General features: G+C 37.3%; 1 protein-coding gene across 1 annotated transcript in view; it reads right to left on the bottom strand.

The window, feature by feature from the left end:
- The window catches only part of ADGRL4 (adhesion G protein-coupled receptor L4), a 143,057-nt gene extending 128,602 nt beyond the window's left edge, over positions 1 to 14,455 (bottom strand). The window contains exons 1-2 of the mRNA XM_044000054.1: positions 14,333 to 14,455; positions 11,883 to 12,032 (exon numbers count right to left, since the gene is read on the bottom strand). Of these exons, the coding sequence (XP_043855989.1) occupies positions 11,883 to 12,032; positions 14,333 to 14,354 (172 nt within the window). The 5' untranslated portion in view covers positions 14,355 to 14,455. The remainder of the gene's footprint in view (positions 1 to 11,882; positions 12,033 to 14,332) is intronic.
- Between the last annotated feature and the right edge of the window lie 1,649 nt (positions 14,456 to 16,104).

The raw sequence follows: 16,104 nt of genomic DNA, 5'->3' as shown, positions 1-16,104 counted from the left end.
TATATACTACCATTTAGACTTGAATGAAGCTACATAGCATGGTCACCGAAGTGCTGGACTGAGAGTCAGGAAGTCCTTGTTTCAGATCCCACCTCTGCCTCTTACTAGCTGTGTGACCACAAGCATGTCACTTATCCTCTGTAGGGGCCAAATTTATTAATTTAAGTGACCTCTGAGCCCCCGTTCCCTTATCTGTAAAATGAATATAATAATACCTATAGCATAAACCTTACAGGATTGTTGTGAAGTTGAAATGGGGTGATGACTATAAAGCATTTTGTAGATTTCAAAGTGCTATATAACTGTTACTAATTTCATTATTATTAGTCTTTTTCACTTGTTAAACCAGATTAGATACTTATTCAGATTGTACTGTCTAAATTCACTAAGAAAAACAGGATTCAAATCTCAATTCAGAATTACTCTTTACTTCATCTCCATAAGAGAATTTACAGTTGCTGTGATTTAACTTTTTTAAAGTTTTGAAAATAACCTATTGGCAGAAAAATAACTGCTTCCTGATGGAAACTTTCAGAAACATTTTTCTACAAATAAACCAGTTTCAAAAATTGAAATCTAAAGTACATCTGATAGGCCATACTCCTCCACATCCTAGTGTATAACAAAATTGCTGCAATGAACATAACATTAGTTGAACAAACATAAAGCTATAATCAAGCATCTGCTTGTCTGCACTGTGCTCCATATGCACCAGAGTGCTGTTCTAATTTCTTTGGTATTCTCAATGGGTTTCTCTGACTATATGCCTAGAATTAATCTTCAGAAGCCATCCTCCATATGGCATAAGAAAAGTTAACATTGGAACCTTTATGACACGGAGGACACACAGCTCTCTTTTAAGAAATAATAATTGGCCATACACATGCAACAATAAGAACAAAAAATTTTGAAATAACTAGTTATATCTTTGCTTCTGTTTAATGTAAACACAATTCATCATGAGATGTCTGAGTCAAATTCCAGAATGAATAATGCTGGAAGACTATATATTCCTTCCCTAATCTACTTTTTCAAATACTAATATCATGCAGTCACAGAGCCTTATAGTGAATAGAGTCCTGGGTTTGGGTCCAAAAGATATGGATTCAAATTCTGTCACTGACACTTCTAGCTAACTGACATTGGTCTGGTCACTTAATTATATTATGCCTCAGGAATTTCCCTAAGAGTTATTTACTAAGTCATTAGTGGAGTCCAATCAAAATCTACATTGATGCCTTATTGGGAGCTCTCTATGCTGAAAAAAAATGCCATCTACATAGTTACTTCAAATATTTGTTTAAATATCATTCAGATTATTTGTTAGCATAATGATAGTCTAGAGAAGTGTTTTCTGCAGTGCCCAGTAAATGAAGAAGGCAACTCAGTAACTCTGGTTTTGATTTTTGGCATTCAGATTATTTGTGCACATGAAAAATCTAGGCATAAATGTTGTCCAGGTAACTGTAGTGTAGACAACTGATCTGGTTATGCAAGTCAAACATTTTCTAGGCCTTAGTTTCTTCAGGAAAAAAATGAAGGACTTGGAATGGGTCTTCTCTAAAGTTCCCTGACTTCAGAAAAACTGATAATTTTTATAGTGTTGTGTGATATATTAACTCAAGTATACCCTTCCTTTTATATACACATCTATATTTTGAAAAGTCTTAAAAATACAAATAGAAAACATGAAATCCTACGTTCCTTTCTCCATATTTAATTTCACTTTGAAAATCCCAAATTTTTGCAAGAATATTTTCTGACATTATTCTATGTACATTCAATCCAAGTATTAATTCAAATACAAAATTCATCTTAGACAAGTGACTCAACCAAGCTTGATGCTAATTATATAGGACCCCACTCATCAGACAATGAACAAGGATTGCTCAACTTCCATGTTCTCCAGCAAAATGGTGGCTTCCTTCCTCATGGTGATTACACCTATGATTAATTGCAGAGTTCAAGGTGAACGAATACTATGGTTCTGGGCATGTATGGTTTCCTTTAACCTAGTCAAGACACAGTGCCAGATATTTCAATTAACGCACACCAAGGTCACAAAATCAATTTCTTATCAGCCAAAAACACTCATACTATAAATTTTATTTTCAAACTATAATCTCTAAATTAAATCTATGTCCCTAAAAAATACAGTGCAGAAACTCAGTCCTCAGGTTTTCTCCCTGATAGCATTTTCACACATGGCACAAGGCTTTGTGTGCTATATTTAGAATACAATGTTTGGTTAGATTCTGATCTTACTAGAGAAGGTCATTATCTCTATCCATGGCAAGTAAAGGCCTAAAGTGTTAATTTCCTCCCTAAAATGCTTTGTATATACAAGATTTGACCAATTTTTGACATTTTCGTCTTTCAGGTAATGTAGTTGGGGAAGTTTAAATAATTATATACAAAGAATTTGGTCAGAAATATGCCAGCTAGATTTCTGCATTGTAATATAATGATATATTAGAGCAAAACACACACACACACACACACACAGACACACGAAAATCTATGGTTGAAATAGAAAATAGCATCCACTTGCATTAAATATAATCCATGTAATAGAATCTATCAGTAATGAAGCCAGTCTAACCAATAACACTCGTTATTCACATTTTAATGCAAAAACCATCTGAGTTGCATCTAAAGATATCATCTTCCATTATACTCCTCTGCAGCATTCTTCTTCATATTCTAATTCCTCTGAATAGAACATTTTCTACTAGTTTCTTTCTCAGACCTCACAAATATAAACATAATGATGATTTAAAGTCAGAGACCTTTACAATTCACTCTATGGCAAGGATCTAGATAGCTGAAGGTGCTGCAGTCAGTAATCTATCCCAATAACCTTGTGCCATAATGTTTTATTATTTAGTGAAGTGTACCTTCCTTACTGAAAACAAATCACATTTTTATTTTGTAAAAACCTTTCCAAAGTTTACTGTTAAATTTGTGATACATTTATACAACTACAAAATCCATTTTGTGCAATACTCTTTCATATTTCTTCCTAACAAATTAGACAAATCTATTCGTTACTTCTGGGCCATGGGACCAATTTGGTGTTTGATACAGGAACACAGGATATAAAATTATATCTCTGGCAGACAGAAAGTGGAACATTATCTGAGATAATATATTAACAGCTTCTTAAGTGAATTTTCCTACATCCTCCAAACATGTAATCTGTTGGTAGATTTCAGAGTTACTGAAAAGGATGAAAAGGAATTTTCCTAGAGAAAGGAAGTTTGTAACACTTGGCAAGGGTTAAAACACATTTTTTAATTAAACAAATACGTCTCCCTATATGAAAACCTCTTGTGGTGGTGGTGGGGGGGGAGGAATGGATTCTTTTCAACAGTACCCTTCACATATTTAGTTGTATTCAGATGCTAATAATAGTCCTTTCAAAGACATGATGAAAAAAAAGTTTCATTCCTTCCTGACTCTTACTTAAAGCAGGTTAAGAAATAATTAAAATAAAATTTGGTGAGTTAAAAGTCCCTCAGTGTACAAAGGCACAAAGATGCTTCAAACAATGAGAGCAACATGCAGCCCTCTGAAGATAATAGGAATAATATTTAAGAAGGCCAAACCAATGAGAATTTGAACATATGATCAACAAAAGTCTATTCTTTTGAGTAACAGAGAGACTAAAACTCAAGGAAGTCAGGCAAAAATGCATCCATGTTCCAACATCATAGAACACTTTCTATGAAGGAATGAGATGCATTGTAGTATAATGAATAGAGTATTGAACTTGAAGTTGACAAGACCTGGGCTTAACTATTGTCTCAGACACTTTACCACCTGTGTGATCCTGGGAAAGTCACTTAAAGTTTTCTGGTCTTTATTCTGTTTTTCTATGAAGAAAAAAAAAAAGAATTGGACTCAATGAGCTCTAAGGATCTGTCCAATTCTGAATCGATGATCCTGCATGTAGAACTGGGATGGAAACACTGAGTTCAGATACCACATCAGAAACCAAGATGTTAGCATCCAGTGGGGCATGTTAGATAGAGTGCTGACCTCGATGTCAGGAAGATTTGGGTTCCAATCCCACCCCTGCCAGTTATTGACTCTAAGCGACATCATTTAATCTCATCTATAAAATGGGGATAATAATGTGGAGTTCACACCTCTTAGCAGTCTTATACTACTCAGATGCGATTCAATTCAAGAAAAATGTAGTAAGCATATACTATGTGTAACGTTTTGGGAGATAAAAGGACAGAACAGTAAACAGACCCTGTCCTTTAAGAGCTTGTGTTTTTTATGTTATGAGGAGATTCTTGCTCATGCACTCATTAATTAGCCTAGATGGCTTCTAAGGTCCTTTTCAACTCTGAAATTCTAATTCTGATTTTGGTCATCTGTTTTTTTCTTGAAAACTTCCATTGAGTGTGAACCTGGTTGACTCTGGAAGCAGCTCATTGCACCTAAGGGTAGCTCTCATTGTTGAGCAGCTAGGTGGCACCATAGTGTATAGAATGCTGGGGTAGAAGTCTGGAAGACTCATGTTCCTGAGTTCAAATCTGACTTCAGCCACTTATTAGTTGTTGTGACTCTGGGTAAATCACTTAACCCTGCTTGCCTCAGTTTCCTCTTCTGTAAAATGAGCTAGAGAAGGAGATGGCAAACCACTTCAATATATTTTCCAAGAACACCCCAAATGGGTTCACAAAGAGTTGGACATGACAACTGAACAACAAATATACATGTACATACACAATTACATTTTGTTTAAAAATAGTTGTTTGTATGTATTCTCTTCCATTAGATTGTGAGCTCCTTTAGAGGAGACGTTTTTTTTCTTTTGCCTCTCTTCATATCCCCAGTGTTTAGCACACTTAATAAATGTCTGTTGATTTTTTTTCAGTCCTCTGGGGGGGACAAAAACCATTTGAAATGTTCCAAATATTGACCTAATTTAGCAAATTGACAAAAGGACATTTAGCCTCTGCTGGCAAGTCTCCTCGGTTCAAATCCTATGTTAAACACTAATTGTATGACCTTGAGTAACTAATTTAATTTCTCTGGGCTTAGTTTACTCATCTGCAAAATGAAAGGGATAAGGGTGGATTGAATAGCTCCTAAATCTGTGATTTTTATCTAGGATACCAGAGTAGCCAATTCCCCTCTTTCAATTTGAATCTAATGGTTAGTATGCTTTGCCTTCTATCAAGCCTAAATGTGTCTCTCTGTAATCTCTACACACGGCTCCTAGTTTTATGCTTTGGGACCAAATTAGACTCACTTGAATGCCCTTTCACTCTTATCATGCACCCTATGGGTCTGGTCTTCTTCAGTTTAAGGGTTCACAGTTTTTTTCCAAGGGATCCTGATAGGATGAATTTTCTAATGCTCTTCAGCATACACACTAAAACTGACATCCAAAGTTGACCTTATTGCTCCAGATGTGATCTGATCAAGGTATAGTACAACTAGCCATGCAACAGGATTACTCATATTGAACTTATGTCCACTGTTAGCACTTGTTAATACATTCAATTTCACATTTTCTGTTGCATTATAGTTATTTTTGTACACATCTGATTTTGTTCCTCCGGGACTGTAAAATCCTCAAGGGAAGTGATTTATTCAGATTGATCTGTTTTTATCTTTCTCTATGATTGGCCCACTTCTTTTTAAGTTAATAGGCACCCAAGAAACATTTTTTAAAATGAGCTGAATTATCCTGAGTTCAAATCATACCTTAGACACATACTAATTGTGTAACTACAGGCATGCAATTAAATCTTTTAAAGTTTGCTCATCCCTAAAATGAAGGATAATAATATTTTATTAATTAGCCCAAGGATTGTTGTAAGTTGAGAAGAGAATGCTTGGATCTCTGAGCTGCAAATACCAAGATGCCAGTCGGTTCTCATTTAATCTCTAATTTTTAATTTTAAAATTGGGAAAGCACTTTACAAACCTTAAGGGACAATAGAACTCTGAGTGATTATTATTACCATCCCTACACTTACACAATATTTAGAATAAGACTAATAAATCCAAAACTATTGTCTGTGTATGCATAAATGAAAGGATATATACAAAAGGACTTCATTTTTGCCAAAGGTTTGATCAGTCTTCCGACATGAAAACTTCTATTCCAAGATGCCTTTAAGTAATAAATGAGCACAAATAAAAATATTTACATATCAACTGTATGAAGAACTCTGTTAGATGCTGCAGCAAATAAAACATTTTGGTAATGATTTTTGTTTTTTAGAAAGATATAGTCTCTGACCTTATATAGGTTATAATCTAATAGGGAAAAAAAGACAAAAATGATTATAATATAAAACAATCCAAAGGAAAGTAAATAAAAAAGGTACAACAAAACTCTTATGTGATGCTGAGGGAGAAAATTTGTTACCAGTTGGGGAAAGGGGGTGATCAGGAAAGACTTGATGGAAGACATAATATGGAAACTGCATATTAAAATTGGATTATTTGTGAAACTGAATACTATAAAACTATAAATAGTCTTGTCCCCAAATAATAGATATAAGAAGGCATCTTCTCACCTCTTTGAAGAGGTGGTGGATTATGGAATGCTGCATGTATTCACGTTTTTCCTATATCGGTTAGTTTTGCCATATTGTTTTCCCCTATCTTTATTATATCATTATTAGTATAATAAATTATTATACTATTATATATTGCACTCTTTAAAAAGTTGGTAAGGCATGAAACTCACACAAGACACCCAGAAACACAGACCATTATGATGTATTGGTGAAGCATACACATTGTCCCTTTGTTCTCCTGTCAGCCTTATTACCAAACAAGAGAAAATTAAAATCAACTCGAAGCCCCACATTTAGGGCTTAGTTTTAATCTACGTGTTGCAATGGATAGAGCACTGGCCTCCAAAGCTGGGAGGATCTGAGTTCAAATATCACCTCAGACTCTTACTAGCTGCGTGACCTTGGGCAAGTCACTTTATCCCAGTTGCCTTAAAATATCCAGGGCCATCTCCAATTGTCCTGATGTACATCTCGCCATTGGACTCAGATGGCTCTGGAGGAGAGAGTGAGGTTGATGATCTTGTGCAGCACCTCCTTCAGTTAAATCCAATTCACTGAGAGTCATGACACACTTCCTGATGCCATGTTCTCTTCCAGAATGAAGGACAAGCAACAATCTCTAAACAACTCAAAGAAACAAAGCAAACCTCACCTTTTCATTTCCCCTGCAAACTGAAGCAAGCCTCAATAAGATGGCTTCCAAAAATATATTTTCCCATTGTGGCTCCACCTTCAGCTTGGATTGTATGTTTTCTTTTCTCACACTTTGTACACAACAATTACTTTAGCACAAAGCCGAAAAAGAAGATAAAAGCTAAGTGTTTATGGGTATGCATGAGTATGTATGTCTATGTGACACTTTGATATTATACATATTAGTGTCATTGTGACTTCTGAAACAGGTAGTTTTAACTGATTTTAGTAATTTAACATATGGAGTTCTTAACTTGAGTTCCATGGCAGATTTCTGGTATTCTGGGAATTTAGGTGGGAAAAAATACATCTTTATTATCACTAACCTTTAACTGAAATTGAGCATAATTCAATGATAAATTGTTTTAAAAACATTATTCTGAGAAAGAGGTCCACAGATTTCACCAAACTGCTAAAGAGGTTCAGAGGTCCAGGAAACAAATATATATTTTTAAAAAAGGTTCTGGGGGAAGCTAGGTGGGGCAGTGGATAAAGCACCAGACCTGGATTCAGGAGGACCTGAGTTCAAATCCAGTCTCATACTTGACACTTACTAGCTGTGTGACCCTGGGCAAGTCATTGCCCCACCAAAAAAAACCAAACCAAAACAAAAAACAAACAACAACACACCAACAACTAAAAACAACAACAAAAAAGAAAAAAACAAACAAAAAAGGTTCAGAGGCCCTTCTCTAATGTGATTTCTGAAAGAAGCAGTTTTAAATGATTTTAATGCTCTGCTTTTTAAATATAGAATTTGGCAGCTGAACTTCAGGGGAGGGGGGGAGGTGCTCATAGGAGGCAGTGGATAGACTACCACAATTGCAGTCAGGAAGATCTGAATTTGAATTCTTCTCCAGTGGCAAGAGACATGACATTTTACTAGGGCTGTGACCATGGTCAAATTATTCGACCTCCTGGAATCTCAATTTACCCATTTATAAAATGTGTATAAATAGAACTAGGGCGTGGGAGGTAGAACAATGTGTTTGTTTATGAAAAATTAAAAATCGAGGATTAAAATACCATTTAAAATATGAATGTTCCTTTTTAAATAAAGATTCATACATTTTAGGAGGAAAGTTAAAAGCAGCAGACGGTGAAAAATACTGTACAAATGAATGAATATGCAAGTTCCTTTGGATAAGACAAGGATTTTTTTTAAGGCACACATAAACATGAACTTGAAAGAAAAAAAACCCACTGACAACTGGTATATTTTTATATGGAAAAAATGTTTTACAGCATGAAAAACATGCAGACCAAAGGACCTTGAACTATTTTTTTTTTCTCCATAGAAAACATTTACTGCTGTTTAGTTGGTTATCAACACGGAGAGAGGAAATAAAAGAAAGAAGAATCCATATACTGGTTAATGGTGGAGGTATTAAAAAGAAATTGTTAAAAACATCATTAAAAGCTGGTTGTCAAAGGTTCAAATGGAGAAAAATTATTGATGTTAATGATGGTAATTATGACAGTTGCCACTGACCTATAGAACAAAGTGGGAAAGCTGCTTACCAAGAATCATGATCCTGGCAATAATGGCTAGAGAGGAAACAGATGCAAACATGATGGATGGGGCTGTTCTGAAGGTCACTGAACTATCAAAATGTGATGATGCCATTCAATTAACTACCCCAGAAAAATCCAAGATTATTTATTGAAAAGAATTTTGTGGAGTCTGTAGAACAGCATATTACAAATTCCAGCTGCATGTACAAAGTAGGCAAACGCCTGATCTAATGTACTATTAAGCCATTGTAGCTTTGCTCTACATATTTTAAGCATTAAACTAATTATGATGAGGCTTAGCCTGACTATGCTGTATATTTAATCTTTTTTAAGAGCCTATCAAATTGAATCACACAATACAACTTGTTTATGCTATAAGCAAACACATGCAATATTAACAGTGCTCAGTGCACTGGCTTAATTAGAAAAACCTCAGTGTTGTCTTAAATACATTTAGGGGTATAATACTGTGCCGTTCTCATATGAACTAGCCATTTAATTATATTTTAAATATAATTTATGTGACTTGGAAAGTTGTTGTTGTTGGATTTTTTTGCTAAGTTGAAGGTTACTCTACTGACCTCTTCAGAGGTATCACAAGAATCATAGAATTAGAGTTAGAAAAAATACCAGAAGCCCAAAAGGCCAACCTATACAAAGAAAGAAATCCTCACCATAACACAACTGCCAAATGAACATCTAGCCCCTGCTTGCAGACCTCCACGGTAGGGCAACCCATCACCTCTTTAAGTAGCTCATTCCTTTTCAGTACATTTCCAAGGTGTTAGGGTTTTTTGTTTGTTATTGTTTCTTTTTCCTCCCTGGCATCAAGCCTAAATTTCTCTTTGAAAATTCCACTCACTGGCATCTTTGCCGAATAGGCAGTGTAGGCATAGAGCCTGCCCCTCCTTCATCCCAAAACAATGAGAGGCCATTAGGAAGCAGCAAGAGAAGTGTAGGCTGTTGGCGTCTCAACCAGAATAACTGTTTATTTCATTTGTTTTCCATGCTTCTCCACCAAACTTATTTGGCTCTTCTTTCAGCTGCTGTGGCTACCTCAGAGTCCACTCCCTGGCACATCTGATGGCTAAAATGATCCTTCTGCTAGCAATAACCAACCATCATCTGAAATGCTCTTGAAAACCCACTTCTTCCACAGAGTTGGTCAGTCAAAAACATTTATCAAGTCATTAGTCTATACCAGACACCGTGTTAAACGTCAAATACATGATCAAAGTGGAATAGTGGGGGCAGCTAGGTGGTGCAGTGGATAAAGCACCGGCCCTGGACTCGGGAGGACCTGAGTTCAAATCTGGCCTCAGACACTTGACACTTACCAACTGTGTGACCCTGGACAAGTCACTTAACCCTCATTGCCCCCCCTCCCCCAAAATATATTACCACTGAATTGAGCTATGATGTTCTCTTGTTCTTTGTTCCAACTCCTCCATCCCTATTCAAATCTGTTCTCTCTGTCTTTATGCCATTACCATTTCCTCTATTGAATTTGTCCCAGAGTTCTAGTAACAGCTTTCTTTTTAGTCTAACAGCCTCATCTTAGAGATGAATATCCTACCATCAAAAGAGATTAAATGACTTTGCCAAGGTAGTAAATAATAGGGGCAAAATTTAAAACAAGGTCTTTTGTCAGTGTGGTTCAGTGGAAACAGCACCGGTCATGGATTTGGAAGGCTTGGGTCACTTAATCCACTCTGGGACTCAGTTTCCTCATTTGCAGAATGAGGAGCTTGGATTAGATAGCCCCTGAGGTCCATTCCAGCTCTTGATCTTGGATCCCATGACTAAATTCGGAAGTATCTACTGCCTGTCTTGACAATATCACACGTTATGTGATATTGTGCTTACATGAAAAACTGGAAGTAAGAGTTAACCTTCATTAGTCTCACAAAGAAAAACCCATGCCTTTGTTCTACCACTTGAGGTTCAAAGGTTCTTCTCCGCTGAGGAGTCAATCAATCAATCAATCAATAAGCATTTATTCCATGCTTACTATGGACTAAGCACTGTTAAACTCTGGATAGAAAGGAGATATAAAGAAGAAGGGGAAAAAATCCCTGTCTTCCAGAATCTATTATTCTAATGGAGGAGATACCATGGACATAAATAGGTTTATATACTATATATACAGAGAAAATGGAAGGTAATCTCACAGGGGAAGGCACTAGCAGCTGGGGGGACTGGAAAGGGCCTCCTGCGGAAGATGGCCTTTGAGCTGAATCTTGAAGGGAGCCAAGATGTAGAAGTAAGGAAGGAAAACTTTCTAGGAAGGAAGGGACTCAAGGCTCAACAATCAACCTCAATATATTATGAGGGAGGCAGAATTGTGGTCAAGGAACACATGAGCATGTCAACATCACATGGCAAGGTTTCATAGTTGTTTTCTTGTGGTTCTTATCTTGGCTAAACAGTTAAGAAGGTCTCACTCCATGTGATAAACTACCTTTATGGGATTCGTAGGGGGGAATGTAGTGGACAGAGGGACAGTCTTGGAGTCAGGAAGACCGGGGTTCTGGCCTTGCCTCTGATACATACCAGCTGAGTCATCAGGAGCAAGCAAGTTATTTAAATTCTCAGCTCTTAAGATCATTCTCTATGACAATTAATGACGGGTGAGCTGTGGACCTTCAGTAGGAGAGAACCCCTACACAGGGAGTTTCTCACAGGGATGAAATCACAGATGCAGACAACACCTTTTCCTTCTTTGGATGCCACCATGCCCCTCAATGGGATATAAGCCTGGTCCATTTCAAATTCAATATTCACTGTTTAAATTCTTCTCTATGACAATGAATTATTTATTTATTAATTCATTCATTTATTCATTTATTTATTTGTTTGTTTATTTATTTTGGCGAGGCAATTGGGGTTAAATGACTTGCCCAAGGTCACACAGCTAGTAAGCGTTAAGTGTCTGAAGCTGGCTTTGAACTCAGGTCCTCTTGACTCCAGGGCCAGTGCTCTATCCACTGGGTCACCTAGCTGCCCCTGAATTATTTTTTTTAAAGAGTATTATATACAACTGGTAATGTGAGGGAATAGCAATACTTGTAGTTAAGCCTCCTATCCAAAACAATTCTAAAAAAGCCATGAGAGATTACTTACCCTGACATATTGTTATGCCATTTCCAGTGAATCCCGGGAAACAATAGCAGCCTTCAATTCCGTTCCGAATTTCACATTTTGCATGTCGATCACATGGGGTCTTGGAACAGTTCTGAGCAAAGGCCCCATCCAGCAAAGTGGACAAGCACACTAAATGAAAGGAGACACTTAAAATGTATATTTTCCTTTTGTTTTTCTTTTGTAATTCAATTAGGGAGTGCCAAACTCAAACCACATAACCACATCTATTGAAAAACCTTGAAATTTGGAGGACCAAGTTTGAATCTCAGCGAGCTTCTTGTTTGTCCTTTGTTCTCGAAGAAGACCATGACATTGGGAGGTGATGTCATGATTTGCAGTGAAATATTTGTTATTTATATGTTACTGGGCAAATTAATTCACCTTTCTGAGCCTCAGTTTTCTAAAATGTAAAATAAGAAGGTTGGCCTCTCAGGTCTTTTCCATTTCTAAATCTATGATCCTATGTTCCCATAAGTAATACTGTAAACAACAGATGAAAATATTTTTAAATTAAGAATATTAACATTTTATGGGACATACAGCCTTCAATTAGTCTATTATAAAACATTTATTAAGTGCTACCTATTTATCTTTCTATACATCTATTTTTGTCATATCTATCTATCTATCTATCATCTGTTCTTCATCTTTCTATGTCTGTCTCTTCCCACAAATAAAATTCCTTGATATCAAGGACTGTTTCATTTTCTGTCTCTGTATTCTTAGCCTCTAAAACAGTGCTTGACACAGAGGAGGTGCTTAATGAGTGCTTGTTGAATGATTGATTGATTGATTGATTGATTGATATCCTGGCTGCTGAGGTAGGGACTGGGAATATAAATTCAAAAGTATCATACTTTACCTTCATGGAGCTTACAATCTATGACTCAGTGCAGACTTAGAGTTGGAAGGAACCTTAGCCACCTAGCTAGTCTAGCACCCTCATTTTACAAACGAGGAGATCAAGGCCCAGACAGGTAAAGTGTTTATCCCAAGATCACACAGATGATCACATCCCCACTTTGTGTCTCTCTTAAGGTAAATTAAAATGATTTTATATTTACTTTCCCAGAAATTTTCCTGTTTGGTGGACAATATACCTGAAAACTCTTAAAACTTGAAATAATACATTTTTTTTTTCTTAACTCAAAAAGTCATGGCATATGATGTGGGGTCATTGCATTGTACATCACATCTGAAAAGATCATCAGACATTTTAAAATGCATGCCTTTAAAATAAAAGGGAGATATTAATTTCTACAATCTAATCAATGATGGAGATGGTCCCTCCCAAATCACCCATTTTTTGTAGTACAAGGTTTAAAATTTTCAGCTTTTACTACCCACAGAGCAAAGACCAATCTTCAGGAAATGGAAAGAGGCACAATCTGGAGTAACTTAAAAACAATGAAACACAGGACAGAGCAAAACTTTATCTCTAAGTGAATGAAAATAAAGTTGGACATAATCTTTAGTGGACTGTTAAGAAGAGATAAGGGAACTCCCTGGGAAGGCACACATTCTCCCCCTCCCCGAGTTTTTTTATATTGTTGTTCCAAGAGGCCTCCTCATAAGAAACCCACTTGGGGCTGAATAGGTATGAGTCATATAAGTTATTGTTCCAAGAAAAGTCAGGAGATAAATTATCCTTATCTGGCAGCAAGAGATTCCCAAGCTAAATCCAAGCCCTACACAGGAGCTAGATGTGGCCATATCTAACTCAAAATCCATTTGCTGTCCATCAAAGGATTTATTTTCTTCATACAGAGCTTCCATTAAAGGGGTGCTCAAATAAACCACAGTACTTGTAGTTTCTATGGCTTGAAATTAAGGTCCTTCCAAGGAGCCCACTCACTGTAGGAATTTGGGGTTTAGCAATTTCTTGTCCTTCCGGGGCTTTCTTTGCCAAGGGAGAGAAGAAAGGTGTAGTTTCTGTGATACAGAGGCCAGAGGATTAAACTTTTGAGTTGAGAGGCCCCGAGGAGAATCCAGCCATGCATTTTTAGTGCACAGGTTCTTAATTTGAGATCTGTGAACTAAATAAAAAAGTTTTTGATAGCTATATCCTAATGTATTTAGTTTCCTTTGTAATTCTATTTTGAAAATACATGTTTGGAACAGTCTTCTGAGAAGGGGTGAGTGGGCTAGGCCAAAGGAGCTCATGATAACAAAAGGGATTAAGAACCAGTGATTCAGTGCTAAAAAGAGGACACTTAGTCTGCTCACTGCATTTTATAGCTGAGGAAATTGAGGTCCTGGTAGGAGAAATCATTTATCTAAGGTCAAATGGGGAGTAAGTGGCAGGATCTGATCTGAACCTGAGTCCTCCAACCCCAGACCTTGAGAGCTATCCCACACTGCTCCTTCCAAAACCACAGAACATGATGCTGTCCCCCTGCTCCCTCCCAGGGTCCAGGGCAGCAACTCACCTAGGAGCGGGATCAGTTTCATTGGCCTTGGAGGGGATGAGCTAGACCTGGCTGCGTTGGACTGGGGCTGTGTGCCTTCTCCAGCTGCGGCTGCAGAGAGCTGGTTCTACCCTTGGACCCTGGATACAGCTGGCTGGGGGTGGGGGTGGGGTCAGCTGAGGTGGGGGGACGCCCTGGTGAGCTGGAGCAGTGACGCTCTTCACTTCCCCTAGAGACTTCCTGGCCCTTTTGTGTATGTGTGTATGTGGGAAAACAACGAAGTCACCTCCCATGTCCGGCCACCAGGACTCTACCCCAATCTGGCCTGATGCCTGGCCTCAAAATACGCTAACTACTCCAAGTCCCTCGCACATCCTCTTCAGTGTTCCTGGAGAAACCTCTTCCCATCCCTCCCACACCTCTCCACAGCCACTTATCTTAGAGGTCATTTAGTCCAACATCCTCATTTTACAGATGAAGAAACTGAGGCTAGGAGGGGGTAAAGTGACTAGCCCATGATAGTAAGAGACAGCCAGGATTTGAACTTTTTTTTTTTTTTTTTGGTGGGCAATGAGGGTTAAGTGACTTGCCCAGGGTCACAAAGCTAGAAAGTGTCAAGTGTTTGCGGTGGGATTTGAATTTAGGTCCTCCTGAATCCAGGGCTGGTGCTTTAGCCACTGCGCCACCTAGCTGCCCTGGATTTGAACTTGTAACTTGTGATTCTAAATCTCCCAGAGAGCCCTCAGTCCTCAAAGCAAACACAAATGTGCATCCCCCACCCCAGGCCTAACCCCAAACTCCATACGTAGCAGGCCCCTTTTCTTGAGCACAGAACCTTCTCTGAATTGCAAAAGTACATATGCTTCCCTCTAGCTGGCCCTGAATATACAGCACCAAAAAGGCAGGGACCCAAGAGTGCAGTGTTTTTTTTTTTTTTGTCCTTCTAGCAGTTTATAATCTTCTTGAACTCCTCATCTATAAAATAAGGTTTGTTCCTTGACTCCCTTACCAACTTCTTAGGCTGGTTGTGAGGCTGATTTATCAAAAAGTGAGTCATAGATTTACAAGTAGAAAAAGGATCTTAGGGGTTACATGTCCAATCTCATTTTACGGAAAAGGAAACTGATCAGAATGGGGAAATATCCTGCCCAAGGACACAAAGTGAGTCAATTCCAGAGCTGAGACTTGAATGCAGGTTTGCAAATTAGGTACTCTTTCTACTGAGGAATTCTATTATCCATAATGTCAACAAATATAGTGTAAATATAACACAAACTAATATGAATAATAATTTACAATCATATTTTAAGCAGTATAATGATAAATAGAATACAATCAGAATATAAACAGACAGGATGTTGGTTAAACATTGAATCTAGAATGTAAGCTCCTTGGAGGAAGGGAAAATAGAATTTTTATATATCCAGTGCTTTGCCCATCATAGGACTTTATGAAATATTTGTTGAATTGAATTGATAGTTTCTCTAGTTTCCCAAAACGTTCTATCATTTTAGCTGAATAGCTAACATTAGAATATAGGTGAATGATTAACATATTCTGGTTTAAAACTCAAATAACTAACTCCTTGATTTTTAAATTCAACTAGCTTTATTTTGTTCCAGGCTACTCTAGCGTTTTCCATATTTTGGTTTGACTCTTCATCATGGGGATATAGCTTATCTGTAGTCAAAATATAGATACATAGCAAGTTCAGTTTCAGCATATATGCATTTGAAACTAAGCTTCAGAAAGCACATTCCTAAGTGTCTCTGTTTTTCAAAGAACAGAGCCAA

This window comes from Dromiciops gliroides, chromosome 4 (genome assembly GCF_019393635.1).
Source record: "Dromiciops gliroides isolate mDroGli1 chromosome 4, mDroGli1.pri, whole genome shotgun sequence".
Classification (NCBI taxonomy): Eukaryota; Metazoa; Chordata; class Mammalia; order Microbiotheria; family Microbiotheriidae; genus Dromiciops; species Dromiciops gliroides.
This window is presented reverse-complemented; position numbering and strand designations above follow the sequence as displayed.